This window comes from Antennarius striatus, chromosome 18 (genome assembly GCF_040054535.1).
Source record: "Antennarius striatus isolate MH-2024 chromosome 18, ASM4005453v1, whole genome shotgun sequence".
NCBI lineage: Eukaryota > Metazoa > Chordata > Actinopteri > Lophiiformes > Antennariidae > Antennarius > Antennarius striatus.
Genome location: NC_090793.1, coordinates 18,959,193 through 18,982,054, shown reverse-complemented (window position 1 = coordinate 18,982,054; position 22,862 = coordinate 18,959,193). Strand labels below are relative to the sequence as shown.

Here is a 22,862-nt window from a genome sequence, read left to right as displayed (position 1 = left end):
GTTTTCGGAAATCATGAGCTTGGATCGCTTTCAATGGTGTTGGTGTTGGGATGGTGTGAAGGTCTTACAACTAAAACTAATGGCAGCCAAGTTCTATAACTTCACATATCTACGGTTTATCAGTGTTGTGACTTCAGGAGAGCTATGTGAGTGACAAATTGAACTGTCAAGTCATTGACGTCACGCAGTTAATCTCCAGATTATTTTTTTGCACAGAAATTCTGTGGCTCAAGTCCCATTTCCCTTCATCTAAATGCTGATGTAACTATGAGCAAGGTACTTTACACTTAGTTACTCCGCTGGTGCCTGAAGGTCTGTCAGTTGGCAAATGCAAGAAAGGCATTGACAACATTGTTCTATGACAGGATGGGTGCAGAATTCAAAGGCATTCAACACATTTCTTAAGTCCATTTTGTGGTCCCCACTTGGAATCAAAAGTACGCTGCCAGTCACACAGCTTGCTGGTGATTTCCACAAGCAGAACAGGTTTTACCAAGCGTGTTCTCCAGATATGATAAGAACATATTAAGAGAAGAGTCATCTTGGAGCACATTATATGGGTCAAGGTTTCATTATTGACATCTTCACATCTAAAGGCTGAGTTTTGAAACAGTCATACACGGTAAAACCGATAAAGAACATAAAATGGTAACACAAATGACGAACAATAAAAATGCTAAATTCAGAAATTCACATTTAATATTTATAGCAGTGAGACTGTTAGCCTGTTACAGTACATGATCAGTGTCAGACTGTTCTGTTCATTCTAAACTGAAATGTTTCAGTACCGACTGGATCGTACCGAACCCGACATTCCAACAGGAACAAAAACACGGCGGCGTTTTGCAACAGACAGAAACCTTGAGTAGGTCCAAGACTTAATTGGGAGATATCTATCTATCTATATATCTATCTATTGATTGATCTTCCTCTAGTTGCTGTCGTCAGAGAACAACTTTAATGTTCAGGTTTATCTGCTTTTCTGGTTTGTCTGCGGCAAAACATCTTTTGCTTCATTATATGCTGTAGCATATTATATTGCATATATTATATTAAGGAAAGTCTCACAGGTTTGTAATTAAGTAAAATATTTGAGTAAATATTTCGAATTATTTTACACAACTGGACGCTTAAAAAAATATGAACAGCAAAAGCAAGAAACACAATTGATGGTTGCAAACCAGAGAAAGACATTAGATTTATAAAATATACACTCATACTTACAATTCTTGATCTAAATATGTCAATTGATTTTATATATATATATATATATATATATATATATATATATATATATATATATATATATAATATAAATAAGGCTCTTTTTGTTCCTACTTTTTAAGAGTTGAAATAAACGAACTAAGATCTTTTTATATGCATAAAATGTGTATTTTTCTCTGATTATCTGAAAAACACGAAAATAAAATCAAGCACAAATGAATCGGTATTTCACTTTGTCAGATCATCAATCTGCCTGTCAGGCGTGGCGTATTAAGGTGTGGTTGTTAGGGCTGTCACACAGAGATTATAATAAAATGTAAAGTCTATCACACACACAATGCCATCGCTGTCATGAGTTTCGAGGGAGTGTGTGACTGACACATCAGAAGCAGCAAAATCAACAGGGCTGCTGAACTTGAGCTAAAAGGTTCATTGAATTCATTCTTTCCCCTGAGATGACACCATTAAAAAAAAATAAAAAATTAATCAAATAATTAAAACACAAATGTAATCCTAGTCTAATTCTGGTTCCAATGTTTCCGGATTTTTTCACATCAGGTGAGGAGTTTCCAGCTCTGCACCTTTTTGTTTGTTCGGCTGTGCGCTTTACGCTCGGTTTGAATAAGGTTGCAGATTTCCACAACATTTTGTCAGACAATGGGGCGTGGGGCTAGAAAGCATCAGTAGAATTTCATGTTAATCTGGATTAAGATCTTTCGGGTGGTGTCTGCATTCTTCATCATTTTTTAGAAACTTATTTTTTAATCGCTGTTTCTGCAAACGCAGATCACAAGTGAGTTGCTGGAGTAGATTCCAGCGGACGCACGGAAGAAAGGCAGGGGACACTCTAGGGGAACGCCAGTTTATGACCAGATTTCCAGTTAGAGGAGTGAAAATTCCATTTCGTGATTTCACCCTTGTTCACAAATTAGATCGGTAGATATAAAGATATAATTGTGAACTTAAAATGTTTTCTTGTTTAGAAGAAAAGAGAACATTCACGTATCTAATAATTTATTTATTCAAAAGTTAACCAGCACCATAGAAAATATTTTTCCACTTAAAATCACATAGTAAACATACAACAAACAACATATGACAGAGAACTGCGTGTACCTTGTATAGTATTTCAGACACTTGGAAGCCGTTACATAAAACCCGAGACACAAAACATGAGGAAGCAAACACCTGATTCAAGTTCACCAAGAGAAAACTGTGACAGATTACATTACAGAACTAAAATCTGATTTAATCTCAAGGATGTTCCTCCGTTTCCCAGCATTTAAAAAAACCCCACCATGTTCACATGCGTTAAATTAACACATCAATCACATGTTATTACCACTAGTCACTGTCATAAAGTGTTCACACACTACTAGCAGCCTCTCTATGTGACATTAATTAGCAGGATTTATTTAGAAATAGTAAAATTCTACTTATAAAAGCAAATGGAGATTCAGCCCCGAACTACAAAAAATGAGTCTGAGTCAGTTACCTACTTCCTGTAATATTCAAAGCATTTTCCAGCAACCAAAAACATAATTAATCTAGGAAATAAAAAGTTTCCCATGATGGTGAAAAATTTCCACACATATTTACTGAACATACACACACTGACAACCTTTAATAACAAACTAGAGTGCACTTAAATGCTGCTGGCAGCTGTAATCCAGGTCATGCCAGCTGGGAGGGAATAACTTTAGTCAAATAAAAAGAAAATGAACACGTGTTCCAACCTGAGGCGTTAGAATCAAAAAATTAGTCCTTGAACCTTTTAAAAATAGGAATCAAATTTAAAAAATTAAAATCTAATAAAAAGTATTTTCCTTTATGTTAGAAACACTTTGATTAATAAAAACTACCTGAAGATCTTGTTGAATGTCGGTCGATGGGAATAATCTGAGAATGGACTAAAGGAGAAGATGGACTTTCATGACCCGTGGTGGAACATTCGGACATGAACCATCACATTTTGCTATATTACTATACTTTTTATGTTCTTTAACCATCATGTAAACAGCTTTTTTTGGAGGACTAGAATTTGGATCAGGGTTGAATCTGACGAAACGGATGTGAGTCTGTGGTGGAGGTGTGCCCTCTCCTTGTTTGTGGAAAAACTGTCTCGACTCGGCAAAAGTTGCTTCAACTTTTGAGCACAAACGACAAGACTGTCCTGCTTTACACACAGAGTGAGGGTCAGCTTCATTGTCTGCTTCATCATCATCATCATCATCATCATCATCACGTGTCCTACTGGTTCAGACGTCCCTCCACATTCCTGAGCAAATTTTGCAACACCTTTTATTCATAGTCGGGTATTTTTCCTTACCTAATCTTTTGTTTCCATCTGTGCAGGTCATTGAGGAAACAGAAAAATAATTCCGCTGAAGCAGAAACTTTTCCGACACACACGCGCGCACACACACACGCACACACACACACACACACATGTTGTGTTAACTGAGAATATAAAAATCCCTTTAGTCGTCACTATGATGTTATTGTTAGTCTGTAAAGGGATAATAGCGGTAAGGTAACACCTTCCGAACTAAATATTTAATCCCTCTTCCAGCAGCTTCCTGGATTGCCTTCTAGACCCGCGACTGTGATGATGATGATGATGATGATGATAATCCAGGTCTCCATCGTTTGCCCTCACGTCTCTGTCGCTCTTCCCCCTCTCCTCCGGCGGGCTCCTGGTGCTCTCCCTCCTGGGCCCTCCTCTCTCGTCCCTCATCTGCGTCGGGTCGTCCTGGGGGGCCGCCCCCCTCCCGTGGTGACTCCTCTTCCTCTCGGATTCGTCCGTCCTGCCTCCCGTCTCCCTCTCCGAACGCTCCCTCACCCACGACGCCTCGTGCCGCTCCATCCCCGTGGTTTGCCTCCCGTGATCCTCCCTGCTCGTCTTCCTCGTGGATTCTCTCCGTTCGTCGCCGCCCTCCTCGGTTCTCCTCCAGCTCGCCGTCCGGTGTCGGTGGCTCTCTCTCTCCTCATCTACTCCTCTGCTTCCGTGCTTGCTCTCTCTTTCGCTCCTGGGGGGCTTTTCTTTGTCACTACTGCTGCTGCTGTGCCTCCAAATAGGACCACTCCCCACCTTTTCCTCCTTATTCGTCACTCCTTCACCCTCTCTCCTGCTTTCCTTCTCAGTCTTCTCAGAGTGAAGGTTTCCCCTCCACTCCTCCAGCTTTGATTTACTTGATCTGGTCTTTATTTCCTCGGGTTCCTTCCCGCTTTTATTCCACTCTCTTTCCTTCTCATCCGTCTTGGTTTTTGCTCCACTTTCTTTTGGAATGTCTTTCTTGCTCTGATTCTCTTCTTTTCCAGCAGTAGCGCGATTCTCAGATTCTTTTTCCTTCTTCCTGTTTTTGTCAGATTGTTCTTTTAAATCCTCTTCTTTGGCCGCTTTGATTGGATTATCTTTCTGCTCCTTATCCTTCTCTAATTTTGAATCATGCTTGCTTTTGCCTTCTCCCTTCTTCTCTGATTTCTTGTCATCCCCTTTTTTCTCCTCATTCTTCTTATCTTTCGGCTCTTTGGTTTCTTCCAAGCTCTTCCCTTCGTTTTCCTCTTTATTCTTTAGATTTTGCTTCTCCGTCTCTTCTTTGTTCTTCTTCTGCTCCTCCTCAACCTTCTTGTCTAGTTTCTCCTCCATGAGGTCCAGCTCCTGTTCCAGCTCCGCCAGCTTCTCCGGATCAGACTCAAAGTCATGGTCGACTTCCACCTCCACCTCCTCGATCTCCTCGTACTCCTCCACCTCGATGCCGTCCATGGTCTTCTGCAGCTGCGTCTTCACCTTGTTTAACTCCAGGAGGCCGTCCTGGAGCTCCTTACATACATCCCTGATCTTGGTGGCAAACTTAGTTTTGGCACCTTTGCGAAGCTCGTGGGAATCTTTGGCGAGAAAGAAAACATCGAGGGCCAGGAAGAGGGCCGACATGACCCCCGTGGTGACGCTGATGGCCTGGGCGGCTTTGGCGGCCCCTCCGGCGGCCCCTAGAATCTGCACTGTGCTGATGAGCTTATCGGTGTTGATCATCAGGGCTTTTCCAGCGCGGCCTCCTTCCTTCATCACATGCTTGAGGTTGTGGTTAAGAGCCTTTTTGGTAGCGCTTTGGGAGTATTTCTCAAAGTCCCACTCCTCTAGGGTGTCCATACCCGCCTAGAGACACACAGAGACGACACAGGTGGGTGAAAATGATTCAATAGGTGTCTGTTTGGCTAGAAAACAGCACTTGGTCAGTCACGTAGTCTACTGAGACAAGCCTAGATACCAAGCGTTTGGCATCTAGGCTCCAACCTCATCACTACCCATTCAAGTTGTTATATATAGATTATTGGGAGTGATGTGGGGATTGATAAAAGTAGATGCTGGTTTGGGTGGTGACAGCAGAAGGATTGATATGCAGAGAGAGGGATGGTAGATTAATAGCATCTCTTTCCTAATGAGTTACGTCTACATTTGGACAAAAGCTCAACTTTTATTCATTAGAAATCCTTTTGCCAGTGACATTTCTAAACCTGACGTCAGTCACTTTTGTCACTGATGACTTTTATGAACAGCTATTTGTCCATCAAAGAAAACAACATGGTGTTTTCTACATAAGAAATGAAACACCTTGGGGTGGGCATTCATTAGCCATTTTCTTGCATTTCATAATCAAAGCTAAAAAATAAACTGAATAAATATGAAAGATAATTCACAGATTTTTTAAAATCTTCATTTATATCTAGTTTATGATCTTGTAACTGTGATGTATTTCTATAATACAACGTTTCCACCGTAGCTATTTCATGATTTGGGACGTTTCCTCACCTGCACAAACTCCATACACTCTCTGATGACTTTGATTTCATCCTGGTAGCCCTGGATCATCTTCTCCAGCTTCTTGCGGTCCATGTTGGAGTGAACCGTGTCTGTGATATTGGCTGTGGCTGAGGTGATGCTGCCCGCCGTGGCCACGCCGATACCCACGGCCGTCACGATGATGGACGCACCGAAGGTGAACGGCGCCAGGATGAGACCGGTGATTGTCGCCAAGCTGCCCGCCACGCTGGCCACCCCTCCGCCCACAGCCGCTGACACCGTTTTCTTGTGGAACTGATCTGAAGCGTCCGCCAGAGCTAAAAGCTCCAGGATACGATGCTGCAAGGACGCCCCCCGCTGGTTGAACAGACGCACAAACAGCCGTGCTGCCATGTACACTCTGTCGGCAGCCTGCTCCATCGCCCTGCAAAAATATGAAATAATAATAACATATTACAAAAACAACTATTTTAATTTCTCTTTGGCTGCCTAAAAGAAAAGAATCTATTCTCACATTTCTTCTTCATCCTCGTGGAAATTGGACGTCTCGTTCCATTCTGCCCAACCTGGACGACAAAATTATAAAATATTATATGTTGAGTGGAAAGAGGACCCCCAGATCAATAAACCAATACTGCAGACTGATTGATAGATTTTTCTCTACATTGTAAATTGATACTGAAGACATCCAAACTAAGGGAGCACATGTGGAATTATATATTACCTAAAAAAAAACCCCAGACGTTAGATTTTACATTTTGAAAAGTATACATTCATTACTACTTTGCACACACTTGGTATCGTCTGGATGAGCTTCAAAACCTCAGATTTATTTCCTTTCATTTGATATAAAAAAGAGTTTTAAAAAGAGAAAAGTCTATTTGGTTCAGACAAACAATAATACAAACCTTTGACTGTATTCCACCATTCCATCAGCTCATCGGTTTCCTGTAACATAAAAACACAATCTGTGTTATTTGTTTGGTATGTAGAGAAAAACAGTTTCCACACCTGACTAACCAGAGACAGCATAACGGTGTTCGTCGTTCTCATGGTGTGTGGTGTGAAGGAAAGCAAATCAACCTCACATGATCTGTAAGATGATTTTAGGAGGTTTTAAACTGAATTAATCCACCTGTGAAGGATTTAATCTGATACATCCCACAGATGCTCCTGTTGCATCCTGACCCTTCCGTTTCTTCAGACACACACCAGGCAGCTGATCTGCACTCCAACATGCAGGTCGACGTAAATCAAAACCCAGAAGGTGTCTTAGATTTTACATTTTGCAAAGAATGTTTTGCAAAATTTTAAAAGCAGTAAAAATGCTGTAAGTGAAGGAAATAGGATTCTCCTCATGATCCTGCTGACACTAAAAGAGCCTCATCAGCATCTGTCCACATCACTTCATTTTGGTTCGTTTCTAAACAGAGAAATGGAGCAGAACGGGTCACACACACCTCAGGTTCAGCGGGGTCGTGTTCCGTCGGGTACGCTGCCATCTCAACAGGTTGGACCAGCAGCTCCTCTGAACTCTCCTGGAAATCAAACAGAAGCATCAAGTTCAAGCCTCCACGTCTGTCAGAGCATCAAAATCAGTCCTGATGTTCAGCTGATGGGCAGAAAAAGGTTCCGTCTCTTGTATTTACTGATAAACCGAAATCCACAATGGATGACGCTCAATTTGTTTCGTGATCTTTACAAACAATCGGATCAAACAAACATTTAAATGATTCTGGAATCTTATTCCTCTCCTATGTATGCATGACAAACGCATCTTCATCTTCCTTTGTTCCATCACACGTATTTATTTACACAGATTAGATTCCGTCTTGTCGTTGTGAACTGGATCGATCCTATCACAAATGGAACACATCAAACCAACTGTTCATTTAGATTCACATCCAGTTGGAGTTTTGATGAGACCAGATTTGTAAATCTCTCTATCTCACTACTTTTGTCTGTTTGTATTAAGAACATCGTGATGTTGACCTGTGATTTGTTCAGATCCCGCATCTCAACAGCCTCCTCCTCAATAGCCGGCATCTTGTCTGAACCCTGTGGAGGTCAGAAATAAAGAAATATAAAGTAAAAGGAACAGAATGTAATAAAAGAGGTTCAATCATTCTTACAGTTTGAGTTAGGGCTCAGAGAGCACCGCTGTGTCCGGTGTCAGTGAACACATTTCAGTTTAATATATGTTGTTTTGCAATAATTAGAGGCCAGGCATGCTATTTATTTAACATTAAGCCACATTTAAACAATCAAATTTATTATTTTTTAAAAAGGCACATATTAAGCATGCTGATGTCTGTAACAAGTTTAAGACCCACAAAAATGAACTGTCAGAATTAATGAATGAAGCTCAGTGACACATCAGTACGTACCAGGGTCACATCAAACTTGGGTGTTGGGGTTTTCTTGACTCGGAAAGACACGACCTAAGAAACCAAGCAAGAAGAAAATGTAGGAAGAAGGTTGAGTTATCTTAACATCATAGTTTGTGTCCTGTGTGTCATGTCTCTCTGTTTCTGTAGAGAAACAACCCACTCGTGTTTTCTTCTTGATGGTTCTTTTACGTTTCAGACCGCCTCCTTCTGAGCCCTCAGTGTCTTTACTTTCCTGTAGCAGCAAACAGAGAACAGCAGACTTTCAGGTAGAGATGGTTCAACTGAACAGAGAACTTATTATGTGACATCACTAATCATTAACGGATCACACAACAATAACGCTTGATTAATGACTTTTTACGAACACTATCTTTATGCCACCACAGAGATAATTCACTTCAATCTTTACGTCTCAGTGCCTTTTGAACAAACATTTTGAGAATAAATTGTGACTTCTGATGCACAATCCTTATTATTTTATCAATGAATGATTTAAAATAATTTAAATGTATATTTATTTCTTTGTTACAATTTTTAAAAAAACTCAGGAGATCAACATGCTGTCTATGCCGTTTCCATACACATCAGAATTGTATTAAAGTTACTGCTACTTCCTCTAATTAATAATGATCAATAGTCTTGATGCTTTTCAGTCCTGATGGTGTCCACACCTGTTGATCAGTTGATTTAGGAGTCCTCCTGAAAAGTCCAAATCCTCCTTTTTTCTCCTGCAAAACAAAAAAGCATGATATAAAGGATGGAGACAAACTGCACACGACTCTACCAGACTGTAGACGACTCACCTTTGTGTTGGCTGCTCCTTCAGAAAGATTCTCATTACTGGCTGATAGTTCACCGACACCACCCTATAAGTTAAAAAAAAATTTAAATCATCACATGTGAAGCCTGTGGGGAAGCTGAAACATACAAAAGAGCTCAACGCAGGGTCAAAAACCTGCTCATTCATTGAAAAGATAATAAAAATGTAAATTACAGTACAAACCTGCACTCAAAAATCTACTTTTATAGAACTGTTGATGGAGATTCAAGAGGAACAAAACTTGGTTTGATTTATTTAAGTACCGCTGTGTGTTTTGTGTGTGTATCCTGTCTTTCTGTATTGTTCGTTATTCTGGCCGTCAACACCAGTACTGAGGTCACACACTAACACTCCTGACTGCTTCCAGCGCCCCTCACCTGTCCAGGTTCTACGAGGCTGTCCCAGCTGGAGGACAGTTCCATCGTGTCCTGGAGAGGATCCTGGAGAACAACACACACGCTTTGGTTGGATGTGATGAAGGCCAAAGTGAGCTTTTACAACAACCACAGTGCAGCTAACCAAACCACAGACAACACAAAAAAAATGAGTTAATGTAGTCACCGTGGTAGCGACTGAACGTGGAGCCGGTTTGGGAGACTTTTTGAAGATCCCCGTCAGACCTCCTTTCTTCTCCTGAAACAGACCAAAGTCTAATCAATACTTGATAATCATAGGAGCACCTTGCTCAGTTTTCTTGTTCTTTTTGTCTTGTGTTTTAGTAGAAACTAGAATCCTTATATGACTCCTTGCTTTCACTGTTGAAGCCTTCTTTGCTGATTTATTCTTAATCATGCCATTAAAAATAGTTTTCCTGGCCTTTAAGAAAGTAAAACCTCCAGCAGACGTTTCTGATACAACAATGAAACGACAGCGTCGGCGTGTTCAGCCTTGTTTTTAAGTAAACGCTGCTACGTGTTCCTAACAGGCTCTTCACACCTTTGTGCTCTCTGGCAAACTGTCCACACTTCCTGTCAGCTCCTTCCAGTCGTCTTTGTCCTGAGAAAACAACAAGTACAGTAAACAACAAGTACAGTAAACAACAAGTACAGTAAACAACACACACGACAACAGCTCACACACTCACATCAGCCTCAGGATCAGACGTTTTAGTTTTCTTCTTCAACCCGCTGAACAACCCACCTTTCTGCTGATGAATAGGAGGTCAAAGACGATTATTCACGGTTTAATTTAGGCCGTTGTGTTCACATAATAATAATAATAATAATATGATCTCTATCTGTTCATGCTGAGTGTAAAAGAAGTCAGAACAATTGTGATTGTCACGTGTGATCTCCAGCGGTGTGACCACACTGACCTCCTCAAACATGTTTTCGATGCTGGCTGATCTTTTGAAGATTCCACCCAGACCTCCTCCCTTCTTCTCCTAAAAGGACAGTTGTGTGTTACAATGTGACAGGAACTAGAACGACAGTCGATCAGCTGACAGTCGAGCTGAATCGATCTTCATCTTTTGCACACACAGCCTAAATTCATTGGTTTTTAAGAAACACAACAACTTAATGTTTAAAATCCGTACTTTGTGGTTTGGAATTCCTCTGCTTCTTCTCCAGTCTGGTGGGAACTGATTCTGATTTTGTTCCTAAAACTCTACACAAACTAACTGCCTAATAAATAAGGGGTTAAAAACTTAACCTTGTTGTCCAAAAAAATGTCAGATGAGCTTCGCTTACTCCCAAAGTTCAGAAGTTACACCAAGTTCTTTGATGAAATCGTAACATTTGTTAAGAAAATTTCTAAAACAGAATGTTATGATGGAGACAAACAGGAAATTATGCATTTTTATCTGGTTGAGTTTAACGTCTTTCTTGACATTTTCAACAGTCAAATTGATCCAGGCATGGACCCGACCTACAATTATCACTGGCTTGTGGCCCCGTAGGGCTGCAGATGGCGGGGTTTGGACCCCTCAGCTACAACAATCACAAATGCTTCACTCCAGAAGCCACGAGGCAGAAAATCGAGATCAAGTATTCTTTAAGTACCTTCAAAGGTGCGTTTGACAGATTCTCACAGCTACGAGACAGATTCTCACTGGGCATCAACTGCTCCTGAATTCAAACAGGAAAAAAAAACAAATATTATCTCCATCAAGCAATACAGATGATTTAAAACCCGATTTAATCAAATAAATTAAATAGAAGTAAAAGCAGTACCTTGTCTGCTGCAGCGCTCTCTGCTGGTTTCTGTGGTTTCTTAAACATATTGCTAAAAATGTTTTTCTCCTGAAAAATAAAGTTTTCATTGAATAACAGTAAAGAAACTAGTCTGTTTGTGCTGCATTCTGCTCACCTTAGTGGTGTTATTCTCAGACAGGTCGTCAGCGCTGCTCGCCAACTCTTTCTGAGCCTCGTTGTCCTGAAAAAAGAACAAATTAATCAAATTAAACCACCTGCAAACCAACTCAGTTCACACCCAGGAAACGTTCACCCACCTGTATCTCTGTCTTCTCTCCAGATGCTTTAGGAGTCTTCTTCAGGAGTCCGCTGAAGAACCCTCCACCTTTCTCCTGATGGGATGAACAAGAAACATGCACTCTAGTGTTTCTGAATGAGTGTTTTTTATTTTAAAACTCATTGTGAAGGAAACTCACTGACCTCTTTGTTCTCGGATATGTTTTCGTTGCTCCTTGAGAGACCGTCATCGGGTGATTCTTCCTGTTGATGGAAGTGGTGGTCAGAGGAAAATGATAAACTGGAAAACTGAGGAAATAGTTTCCGTCCTCTCACTAATCAAAGGTTGTGATTAATTTCATTGACACTATCCTTTTACTGAATAATCCTGATTAAAATTAAAATCAAAAATTCCAAATAATAACAGCTTGTAGAAAATATTTCACTGACTTCTACGCATTATTGTGGCGGAAATACAGAAACAACCACCAGATCCATGAGTCAAATCTTTAGTAAAGTGTGTTTTACAAGAGCAAAAATGTTTAAAATGCACAATATAGAGAAACCTTTACAAATAAATACAGATTATGCAAAACAGCTGTTAAAAAAAGCTGATATTCCTTCTTTTCCCACTCAATCTGAAAACTAATTGGTTTCTCAGAAATTAAATATTATTGCCAAAGACATCTGAGAGTGACTTAAAAGTAAAATCAGATGTGATTTTGCTGGAAACAGCAGTTGTACCTCTTCAGATCCAGAAGGTTCTTCAAGTTTGGGAGTCTTCTTGAATAATCCACTAAATATTCCTCCTTTCTCCTGAACATAAAGATTCAAACAATGAATTCCCTTTCTTAAGGTTACGTAATTTTTCAGATTTATTCTTAAAGCAAGTTAAAACAACTCACTTTGGTGTCCAGAGCTTCAGTGCTGCCTGAGAGCTCAGTGCCTGGTTTCTCCTGAGAACAGACGACAACACAGACTCTTGGATCACAGACATGACACAAAACTCCACCAATCTGAATAAGTAATATCTGTCTAGAAAGTTTTACATTTGTGTGAAGTGATATTGACTTCTGGGATTAAAACCAGCAACCTAGAAGGCCTGTGTCTACTTTGCTAGACATTCTGGCAACATGGTTTTGATTCTATGAACGGTCCCAAAAAAATAGCCTGCATTAAGTTCATTGTTGTTTCAGTGTGATGTAGTCAGAGACTGAAATGAATTATATGTAACTCTAAAGCTGGATGTTTTCATCTGGAAAGTGAAAAGAAGAAAAGACAATAATCTTCTATCTATCGTGAGCAAACAGGAGGATCCTGCTCTCTTTTTTTTTTTTTTGCCTGGGGTGAGACTTCAGGAAATGAACTGGTCAGCAGAAAAGCAATCCAGTCTCACTGGTTTATGGAAAATTGATCAAGGTAATGAGTAATAATTCAAAAATATTTGTTCTTCTAAAAACCCTCCATCGATTTTAAATAAAGGTACAGTATTTGCAAAAACTCGAGTGACGTGTAAGAAACTGACCTTGGTGTTGGAAGCTTTAGAGAGATTTTCATTGCTGTCTGACGGATCCTTCAGCGCTGACGGATTCTCCTGAAACACATTCCAGCATGTTCACAAGACAAAAATTTCTGTCTGACGTTTCCTAGATTACTGACTTCCATGTATCATGTTGGGTCTATTTTATTTTGTCATGCTCACATGCTCATGCTTTTTTTTCTACACGAGATTCACACTGAAGCAGGTAGCCTGTCTGAATAATGAGTCAGCTGGATGTTCCCTAAGTAGCTCCTTCAGCTATTGTGTGTTATCACAGTGTTTTAGCATTGTGTGTCATCATTGTGTGTTATCATAGTGTGTTAGCATTGTGAAAAGCAGCCGTTGTACCTCTCCAGGCGCTTTGGGAGTCTTCCTGAGGAGTCCACCAAACAAGCTGCCTTTCTCCTAAAGCGCAGAGAACACATTCAAGGGATCTGAATACTTTTTTTTTTTTAATTATAAAATAAAAAATATGACGATCTGTTTTTTTGTTTTTTTTGCACTGTTTTATCAAGCCAGAAGCGATGAGTCATGTGTCGCTGCCACAGGGCGGGAGGTGGACTCACCTTGTTCTCCGTCAGGCTGTCGGTGCTGGCAGACAGCTCTTTCTGCAGCGACGCGGCGCCCTCCACATGACAAACACGTTACTCATCATGTCAAAACGTGAATATTCAATGTGACTGCAGGTGAGTGGCAGTTTGTTCAGAAATGCTTTACCTCCTCCAGTCTGGGGGCCTCGGACAGTTTGGGAGATTTCTTAAACATACCGCTGAAAATGCCTCCTTTCTCCTGTTGATTAAAGGAAAACCAAACTTTATAAAAGAAAAAAATCATTTGTTTGCTTTAGTTACTGTTTGCATTTGGATAAAATTGCTTCCGTGTTTTGACTGTGCTAAAACAGCAACGGAAGTCATTTTATTGCTCCAGATTTACCGTTCTTCATGTCAGACTGACTGAAAAGATGCAAATAATAAATAATGTGCACCTGTGACCAAAAGGCTGCAAAAAAACCATGCTTTTATAATCATTCACAATGACCGAATTAAAACAGGAAGTAGAAACAAAATAGACTTAAGATGGGTTATTATTGGAGGTGTAGATGATCCATACTTTACTGGGGGCGTTCTCAGGAGGCTCAGCTCCGTCTGGTGGGTCTGTTTGCAGCAGCTGTTTACCAGTAAACAAAGATCAACAGTTACAACATGGTTTGATAAAATGACAGAAATCCATCAAATAAAGCCTGAGTGGTTTGATTTTCTGCTCCCTTTCTTTACACACACAACTTTTATACACTTTCTACTTTTTATTCAATTCGGTTCATTTAAAAAAAACTGCAAAAGACGGGATTGGTGCACAAAAATGAAATGCAGAGTGCAAAGAGCAAAAATCAGATTCAACACACAGAAAACCAACACTAACACTAAAATACAAAATAAAGAGATATGTACAATATAAACAAGTATGTGGAATGAGATAGTTAATACATAAAAGACTGTGGAAATTCAAAAACTACAACGTTATCCGGCAGACCCTTCATTTCGTGGCAGAGTTATGTGTGTTGGTATGAACAGTGTAATCAGTGTAAACATAAACACTGTTTAACACTGATACACCACACTGATAACTGGATGTATGAAATGTGAGGAACACATTTTTACCTTGTCAGATTCTTCCTCTTTTTGTATCTTGGGAGACTTTCGCATGATCCCACCAAAAAATCCTCCTTTCTCCTGGCAACACAAAGACGATTAAATCACACAGTCAGTCCCACGACCACTCAGTGAATCCACTCAGTTCACAGACGAACATTTCTGAACTCACCTTTGAGTTCTCAGACAGATTATCGTTACTGCCTGATAGATTTTCCCGTGCAGACTGTTGGTTGTAAAACACAAACAAACTGGTTCAATGGGATCACCTGACTGCTGGACTGAAGTTCTCACACTGGAAGGTTTTTCCTCACCTTGTCACTCTGAGCCGCTTCTGCTGGTTTGGGAGATTTCCTGAACATCCCACCAAATATTCCACCTTTCTCCTGAAGCAGAAGCGCGTCCACACATCAGCTAAGGTGGATTTATTTTGACCAGGAACAGGAAAATGTGCTTTTTTTTTGGATGGGTGATCTATAAGTCTGTGTGATTGGACTCATCTGTTCTCAAACACAAAGGATTCTCACCTTACTGCTGTTTTCAGACAGACTGTCGTTGCTGGCAGACAGTTCAGTGTTTATAGTCAGATTCTCCTGAAACACCAACATGAAAAAAGGGGAATTTCAAATACAACAAATTCCATAATTATTATTTTTATGAGATGAAAAATGAAGCCATCTTTGACACAGACCTTTGCCTCATCTGTTGACTTATGGGAATGTTTAGACTTGCTAGAGTATAAGCCTCTCGCTTCCTGTAGTAAAAAGGACAGTGTCGGACATAACGATGAAGCTCGAATCAAAAGGTATGTTTGTGATCATAAAATTAAATAAGACAGACCATAAATCTATTGCATGCTACAGATGCCACACAAAACCACAAAATGACCTACATGGGACTTTTCAGAGCTTTTCTCTTCAGCTTCTTCTGCCTCTTCAGGATCGCTGCTTGCTTTGCCCTAAAAATTCACAATAAATAATGAATATGAGGCACTGAGGGACAAAGTGTGATGAATGAATCATCAGAAGCATTGACGTTACTGGTTTTTCTTTGGGAGTCCTCCGGAAAATTCCAGCAATTAGATCTCCTATGTCCTGAGAAAAAACAGTGAGAGAAAACCCAAATTATATGAGTTCATGTTAAAGGATGTTCCTAAATGTGAGAATTAGGTTCAGTCATCAATAGAATATCTTGAAGATTACACTTCCTGCCTCGTGCGTCTACAGGTCTCGCAGAAAAATAATGTTGAACAATCTGTTTTCCATTTCTGCCTGCAGAAGTGTGCATTGTTATACATTTAAATATTAAAATATCGGATTTCCCAGTGTCTTTTAAAAGGAAGTGCATTTCAATCGTAAACTGATTTTGAAAAGGACGTATCTACATGGTTGTTCCTTTTCACGGACGAAGTGTTAATGTTAGTTTTGTGTCTTACCTGTTTAGGTTCTGCATATTTTTCCTGCTTGTTCTCCTCTGTGGATGGTTCCTTTTCTGTGCTCGGTTTCTCTGTGCTGGGGTCAGGACCCAGTTCCCCCTTAGCCTTTGAGGAAATCAGATTGACAATCTTCAATCCATGAAAGTTTCAATTAATAATAATAAAAAACTTAAGATATAAAATCATAGATGCTTCGCTGCTAAATAAAAAAATCACAAATGTGAATCAATTACATAAATACATTCAAAACAAATGGATGTGTACGAAATTGGGAAACTGAAGGTTTTAAAAGCTGACATGGACATAAACCCCTCAGTAAAGTTTATCGCTAACGGCGCTTCTCTAGTACGAGATATATTAACCTACTTTCAAGTTTCACAAAATCACTTTTTAATGAACCCACCACTATGTAAAACACACAACCACTAGTAATTCCATGTAAAAAGTAAACATTGTAAAATACTGCAGCCACTACACAGAAAATACCAGAACACTAAATGTTCTACCTTTGCAACTCTTTCATTACTTTGGTCAAAGCACTCTGTCAACATCAAGGTCACATGTCGTCGCCATCAGCATTAAAACACACACAGGAACCCTGAGTGTTGTAGCGTTTTTTATTGCCCCTTACTTCAACACAACAACCACAGTCCCACCCTGACCTCATCTTAAACTCACCGATCAAACAAAGTCTGAACCCTCAAGCTGCCTTTTAATGTGATGACCATTCAAAATGTCTTTAAAACAGATTTTAAAGAGAGTAAATACCAGAATGTACTCGTAACCCACAAATACACAAAATCCCACACACACCAGTTTGCTGCCAGGAGCCTGTTTGTTCAGGGCATCAGATTTTCCTTCTTCATCACCATCGTCCATCACATAACTCTGAGATGGGAAAAAAAATGGAAATTCAAGACCCGCAGCAAAACAGATTCCAGGCAGAAAGACAACCCAACAAGTGTTGTAACGGATCTGGAAAAGAGGAACGATTAGAGGAACTTTCGTCCAGTTCCTCTGAAATAGGAAGATCAAAATGTTGTACCCAAAAACTATTCAAGAAAGTTCCTGAAGCCCCTGTTGACAGATCGAGCCTCTGGTGAGCTCACAGACAAGCAGAACTGGTCTGGGTGTGTAAATTCACACCTATACAAATTTAAGAGTCTTAATCAACACAATCTTTACAGAAGTCGTGAAAAGTCAACAAGGTTTCAGGATTTGAAAGAGTGTCATCCCCTTCAGTTGGTGTGTGACAGCATCCAGTGAGGGTAGAAACACACACACATCAGAGTTACACGTCTAGACACCAATTCAGAGAGGCTGTGGGCTTACAGTGAACGACGGAGAGTTCTCTTTTTTGCTCCGCTGAAATAATCCAGTAAAAAATGTCTGACTATTCTACGAACAGAGCACAAGTAAATGAGGATGATGTCACTTTTTGTACAGAATTACTTCAGAGCTGCTTGGAGGTTAACGTCAAATACCTGCTTCAAGTCTGCTTCTTCCCTGGAGCTCTGATGTGAGAGGAAAAGTTTCTGTCATCAAGTACGCAAATAAGAACAGCATATCTCATTGTGTGTGTGTGTGTGTGTGTGTGTGTGTGTGTGTGTGTGTGTGTGTGTGTGTGTGTGTGTGTGTGTGTGTGTGTGTGTGTGTACCTGTGTGTTCTCAGCTGGCGCGCTACGGTGTTGGCTGGATCGAGTCGGGGCTTTCGGCTCCTAAATGCACACAAGCACAAAACAAAGACACAAAAAGACACACAGGAAAAATCTTTAGTATCGTGTCAGGATATGGAATCTAAAAATAAATAAATAAATAAATGATGTTTTGAAACCCCATAATAATAATATGGAAATAACTAAATTAATAGAACCTGTCAAAGAAAATGAAATCAAAGAAATTACTGCTAAACTTAAAAATAACAAATAACCAGTAGTAGATGGAATTATATTACATTTCTGGGTTAGGGTTAGGGTGCTGGGGCAATGAGGTGCTGCAGCTGTTCTGTGTGGAACCAGAGCAGTCAGACTTTTTCTCCTCTGTCAAAGGAAAAAGCTGATAAGATCCTTGAGAACTGGTATCACAGAGTTTGGGCAGGGCTGCACAATCTGCACTTTCAGCACTGACATTGTTGTTTGTCCATGTGCACTAGTCACGTTTCACAGGGACATGCAACGTCAAGTAAGGAAATTTTTTTTTTTTTAACCACACAACAGTTCATTTTGCAGCTGGATTAAAGATCATTTTCCTGAATGATCTACAGGGAAGTCTGTATCTCCAACACGTACATTAAGTATACGTTTGAATATAACTGTAGAGTTGGATCATCCAGGATTCATTTATTATAGGAATCCTTAGTAGAACAGGCAGGAGTTGCCTTGATGGGAGGTAATGTGCTGAAAAGAAAATTATATCACCCCTAAAACACAAGAATGATGTCCTGCATACTTTGTACAATGAAAAGAGATCTTCTCTGCTCTATAAATACTTTAGCTCAGTAAACATCTCATTTACAGCCTCCAGTGTCATTGTTCGTGTGTCTGTGTCAGTGTGTCAGTGTGGGTGGAGCGCTTTGTTTCTACCGTCTCTACAACTCACTGCTGAACACAGCAGCTCTCAGAAGACGTCCCCAAACCGGACAGAGAACCACATCCGACACGACACGGGAAACTGGAGACGTTAGCCACGCGACCGCTGGTTGCTGCATGACATCAGCTGGCGAGCGGCGCTACGTTCAACACTGGCTGGAAACTCACTCTTCAACCACTCCTGACCTTTGACCTCCAAACATCTCTCTATTCTGTCCAGAACTCGACCTCGATGTTTCTAAAAGCCTTCATGTGGCCACACCTGGAGCAGATGCTAATACGACATTAGCGCCCTCAAACCCTTTGCAAAGAGTTTGTGAATGCAGGATGAACTTCCATCTAGCCTATAAATGTAATATGTGCCTTTTCTTGAACAGTTACCTCTTTGTTGGTGGCTGCTGTGTTTTTAATCCGGTACTGTGTGTGGCTCAGCTCCTAAACAGGAAACAAAATTCTGTTTAAAATCACTGGCTGTCTTTGCAAATCTTTAAAGTGTTGTTTTTTTTTTTTTTGCTCTCCTTTTGTCTTCAGTAACTATATCCTGATTTTAAAAAAGAGAAACTTCTTCTTTCCTTTTCTTTCTTCTCTTTTTACAGCGGGTTCGTATTAGTTTTGATTTTACAGTGCTGTCAGAGGATATATTAGAGGTTTGCAGATATAAACATTTTAATACTAATATTAAATAGGTAGTTAAAATCAGGCAAAAGAAAAATCTGCATCCTAATTTACTTGCATCAACAAGATCATTAAGAACAGCATCAGCTAAAGAGAAATGTTGCTGCTCCATGAAGGATCACTTACAGCATCTGAGGGTCGTGAAGGCACCAGAGGAGTCGGCTTCTCTGATCGTGAAGGCATCAGAGGAGTCGGTTTCTCTTGTCGTGAAGGCACCAGAGCAGCTGGTTTCTCTGATCGTGAAGGCATCAGAGCAGTCGGTTTCTGTTGTCGTGAAGGCACCAGAGGAGCTGGTTTGTCTGATCGTGAAGGCACCAGAGGACTCGGTTTCTCTGGATCATTTCTTTTCATCTATAATGATGTATAATCAAGCCTGCAGCCTTTACAGCAGTAATAAGTCATAAAAACCTCCAGATGACTTTATACTTCAGTCAACAATCAAACATCTAATAATGTCATGTCAGAGCTCATTGTGGGGTTTACGGTACCTCTGGAGGCTTCGGAGGAGGTTTAGGCTGTAAACAGAGAAGAACATATGAGACCTGAGGTGGTTCTCTACACATGATTCAGTAGGAAACTGTTTCTTTACTTTCTCTACGGATTGCAATCTTCAGACTGTTGTGTATTAGTTCTGTTGTGTGTTTTTGATGTAAATGTGCTCACCGGCCTTTGTCTCTTTTTGGCTTCTGGTCTCATCATACTTGCCTCCATCTTGCCTGTATGAGAGACAGAAAGCGAGATATTAGTTAAACAGGATCAGACGCAGGTTTGCTCCGCTTAGCGGGTGAAGGTCTCCTCAAATAACTGGCCCAGATTAATTCATTATTATAAGTATATTATAAAATCATTTTTGTGCTTGAATCATTTAGTCGTTTTAAAAAAATTCAGAAATAAACACACAAAAAGAGAAAATCCTTAAAACAAGCAGTTTTAACTGAATTTATTAATTAATTATAAAAATAAAGGTACGAAAAAGCAACTGTATTTTCTTTCCCATTCAGTCAGAATGCTGCACCAGGTTTTACTTCAGGTACGTTTTTGATAATAAGAGAAATTATCTTCTGTATTAAAGAAAGACAAAAAAAAAAAACCGATGGAAATACACATTTCTAAATATATTTTAAACATGTAATGTATGATATTCACGTCATTGTTCCATTTCTTCATTTGTCACACAAAAACATCAGCAGGTCCAGTTCACTTAACATAGATCAGCTGCTTTGACCTCTGACCCTAACCCTTTTCTTGAACTCCGACATTAACTACTTGGTTTCAGTGTGTCAACTAAATTCAATAAAACTCCATTATTTTAGTGACTTTTTTACTTGACTTAAATAAGAAAAAACCTCCAGATTCCAGCTCCTTAGTGTTTGATTATTACGTCCATCAGGAGATTCCATTTCAAGTTCTTTGTCGGTGGGATGTCAAGATGTTAATTAAACCGGTTGGAGGTCTAGTTTCAGTTTGCTTTCATAAAGCCAAACACCAACTTCTTAGATCACAACTATAAACATGCAATACAACCATTTAACAAAATGTTATTGTCTTCCATAACAGTAGAAATAAACTTGAGTGGCTCTTAGTCTAACAAGGCCAATTCAATCAGGATTATCAAAAGCCAGACTACAGCTGTAAACATCATTTAATGGATGCAGGTCTTTAGATTAGAGCCAACCCCCTAAAACACACCTGATTTTTTAATTATACCTGAGAACTGAACGAAAGTGATCTGGTGTGAAAGAAAGTGGCACAAAAATATTTAAATCTTTGGTGGAAATAAAGTTGTTTGTTCGACAGTGCGAGAAAAGTGAGTGAGTTTTGTTTAATTATCATAAATTGATAATTTTTTAATAAATATTTATTTATTTGTTTATTTTTAATATTTAGCGAGCTAACGCTAGCTAAAAGATAACAATGCACTTTCGTGTTTAATGAGCGGTGAATGAAAAGTTGTCAATAACTAAAAGTTTCTCCGTCTAGCTCGGCCTGATGTCGGTCGGTAACCTACCGGACTGTCGGTCGGTAACCTACCGGACTACCAGGGTGTCACCTACCGAACTTCTGACGGCCGTTCACGGACTCTTGACGTGACGTCTGGACCGACGAACAACACATCAGCTGTGAAACGTCACGCGCCACGCCCGCACGAACAGCTGCATACACGAGGCATTCAGGGAGCCCCCTCGCAGCTCGGAAATCCCAAATATAAATGGAGCGTTTTCGTTTGTTTTAGTTGTCAGCGGCAGACTTTAACGTTTCATGTTCACCTTATCTATTCTTTGTTTTTGCTTTGTACTAATCGTATGATACTGCATACATCGCGTTTTACATGAATTAAGTCATATCTTATCTTATTTTATCTAATCATACCACATTACATGTGAGATAGATCTGGAAAATCAGGTCTTTCGATCGTTAAAGGAAATTTAATAAAACGTTCGTATTATTAATTTTTTTTTAAAATTTAGAAATCGTTGATTCGGCGTCCAGTCTCCATCAACACGTCTCATTACTAATCAAAACTCACAAATACTCTGTCCATTTGTGGTGTTTTCAAGTTTCTCATTTGATGTTATTTACCTTTACCGGAGGTAATGTTAACATTTCCGACATCACCCAAAGGCAGCATTACTTCCAGGTCGAACAAAGCATCTTGAACAAACGCACCTGTCACAGACCCTCTGTTGTACAACCAGGTGAGTTAACGTCACCAAAAAGACCCCAGTCATCAAACACTATCCCATAATGATTTCAAAAAGGACGCACAGAGCTGAAAGACAAATATCTCACCTGGTTTCGTGCCGTGGGCGCGGATGCGAGGCCCCTGAGCTTTGAGGTGTTCGTGGACTCACCTGGGAATGGGGCGGGGCCGCTGAAGTCTACCTGAGACTGTGGGAGTGACAGAAACGCGTTTCCTAGTATGAAACTGACTCAACAGATTCTCAAACATCAGCAAAAGCTAATTAAAGGACATAAGGTGGGAGTTGTTTCAACAATATAAAGGTAAACATAAATATAAAAATAAATAAAAATATAAAAATATATGTAAATATAAATATATAGACGTAAATGCAGAGTGATCATCTGGCTTCTGATTCATTGTGAAATAAGAGATGAGGAATCAATTCGCTTGATTGGGCTCAAATTATAATTTTTTTCATTTAATCTAGCAAGTCGGTTATATTTTCTGACCTTTTCTCTCTCTCTAAATAATCATCATAGATACGCTAAATGCACTTTTGGGAGTAACAGCACACTAAACCATACAGACAACAACTAATGACCAACTTCCCATGGATAATTCCGGATATTCCATTACAGAATAGTTT

General features: G+C 39.8%; 1 protein-coding gene across 1 annotated transcript; it reads right to left on the bottom strand.

Moving 5' to 3' along the window:
* Positions 1-2,229: 2,229 nt before the first annotated feature.
* LOC137611780 (myb-like protein X) lies at positions 2,230-21,648 on the bottom strand. The gene is made up of 44 exons (XM_068339874.1): positions 21,588-21,648; positions 20,197-20,249; positions 20,022-20,048; positions 19,660-19,884; positions 19,240-19,293; positions 17,929-17,988; positions 17,755-17,784; positions 17,603-17,668; positions 17,084-17,158; positions 16,271-16,375; positions 15,876-15,929; positions 15,728-15,793; positions 15,527-15,589; positions 15,363-15,428; positions 15,150-15,221; positions 15,008-15,061; positions 14,845-14,916; positions 14,297-14,353; positions 13,904-13,975; positions 13,753-13,812; positions 13,535-13,591; positions 13,172-13,240; positions 12,552-12,602; positions 12,391-12,462; positions 11,851-11,910; positions 11,688-11,762; positions 11,546-11,611; positions 11,410-11,478; positions 11,239-11,304; positions 10,551-10,619; positions 10,320-10,382; positions 10,172-10,231; positions 9,797-9,868; positions 9,613-9,675; positions 9,219-9,281; positions 9,087-9,143; positions 8,576-8,647; positions 8,413-8,466; positions 8,018-8,083; positions 7,486-7,563; positions 6,934-6,973; positions 6,540-6,591; positions 6,035-6,449; positions 2,230-5,380 (listed from the first exon to the last, which is right to left on the bottom strand). The coding sequence occupies exons 1-44, from the start codon at positions 21,646-21,648 to the stop codon at positions 3,773-3,775; spliced, it is 4,809 nt and encodes a 1,602-aa protein (XP_068195975.1). The 3' UTR covers positions 2,230-3,772.
* Positions 21,649-22,862: the final 1,214 nt, after the last annotated feature.

Bases quoted from the DNA above. Each gene is read 5' to 3' on its own strand.
- LOC137611780 (XM_068339874.1), bottom strand. From the start codon at position 21,648: ATGTGTTGTTCGTCGGTCCAGACGTCACGTCAAGAGTCCGTGAACGGC. The intron at 11,911-12,390 runs GTACAACTGCTG...TTCCATCAACAG, and splicing joins AACCTTCTGGATCTGAAGAG to GAAGAATCACCCGATGACGG. The intron at 11,305-11,409 runs GTACTGCTTTTA...GTTTGAATTCAG, and splicing joins AGAGCGCTGCAGCAGACAAG to GAGCAGTTGATGCCCAGTGA.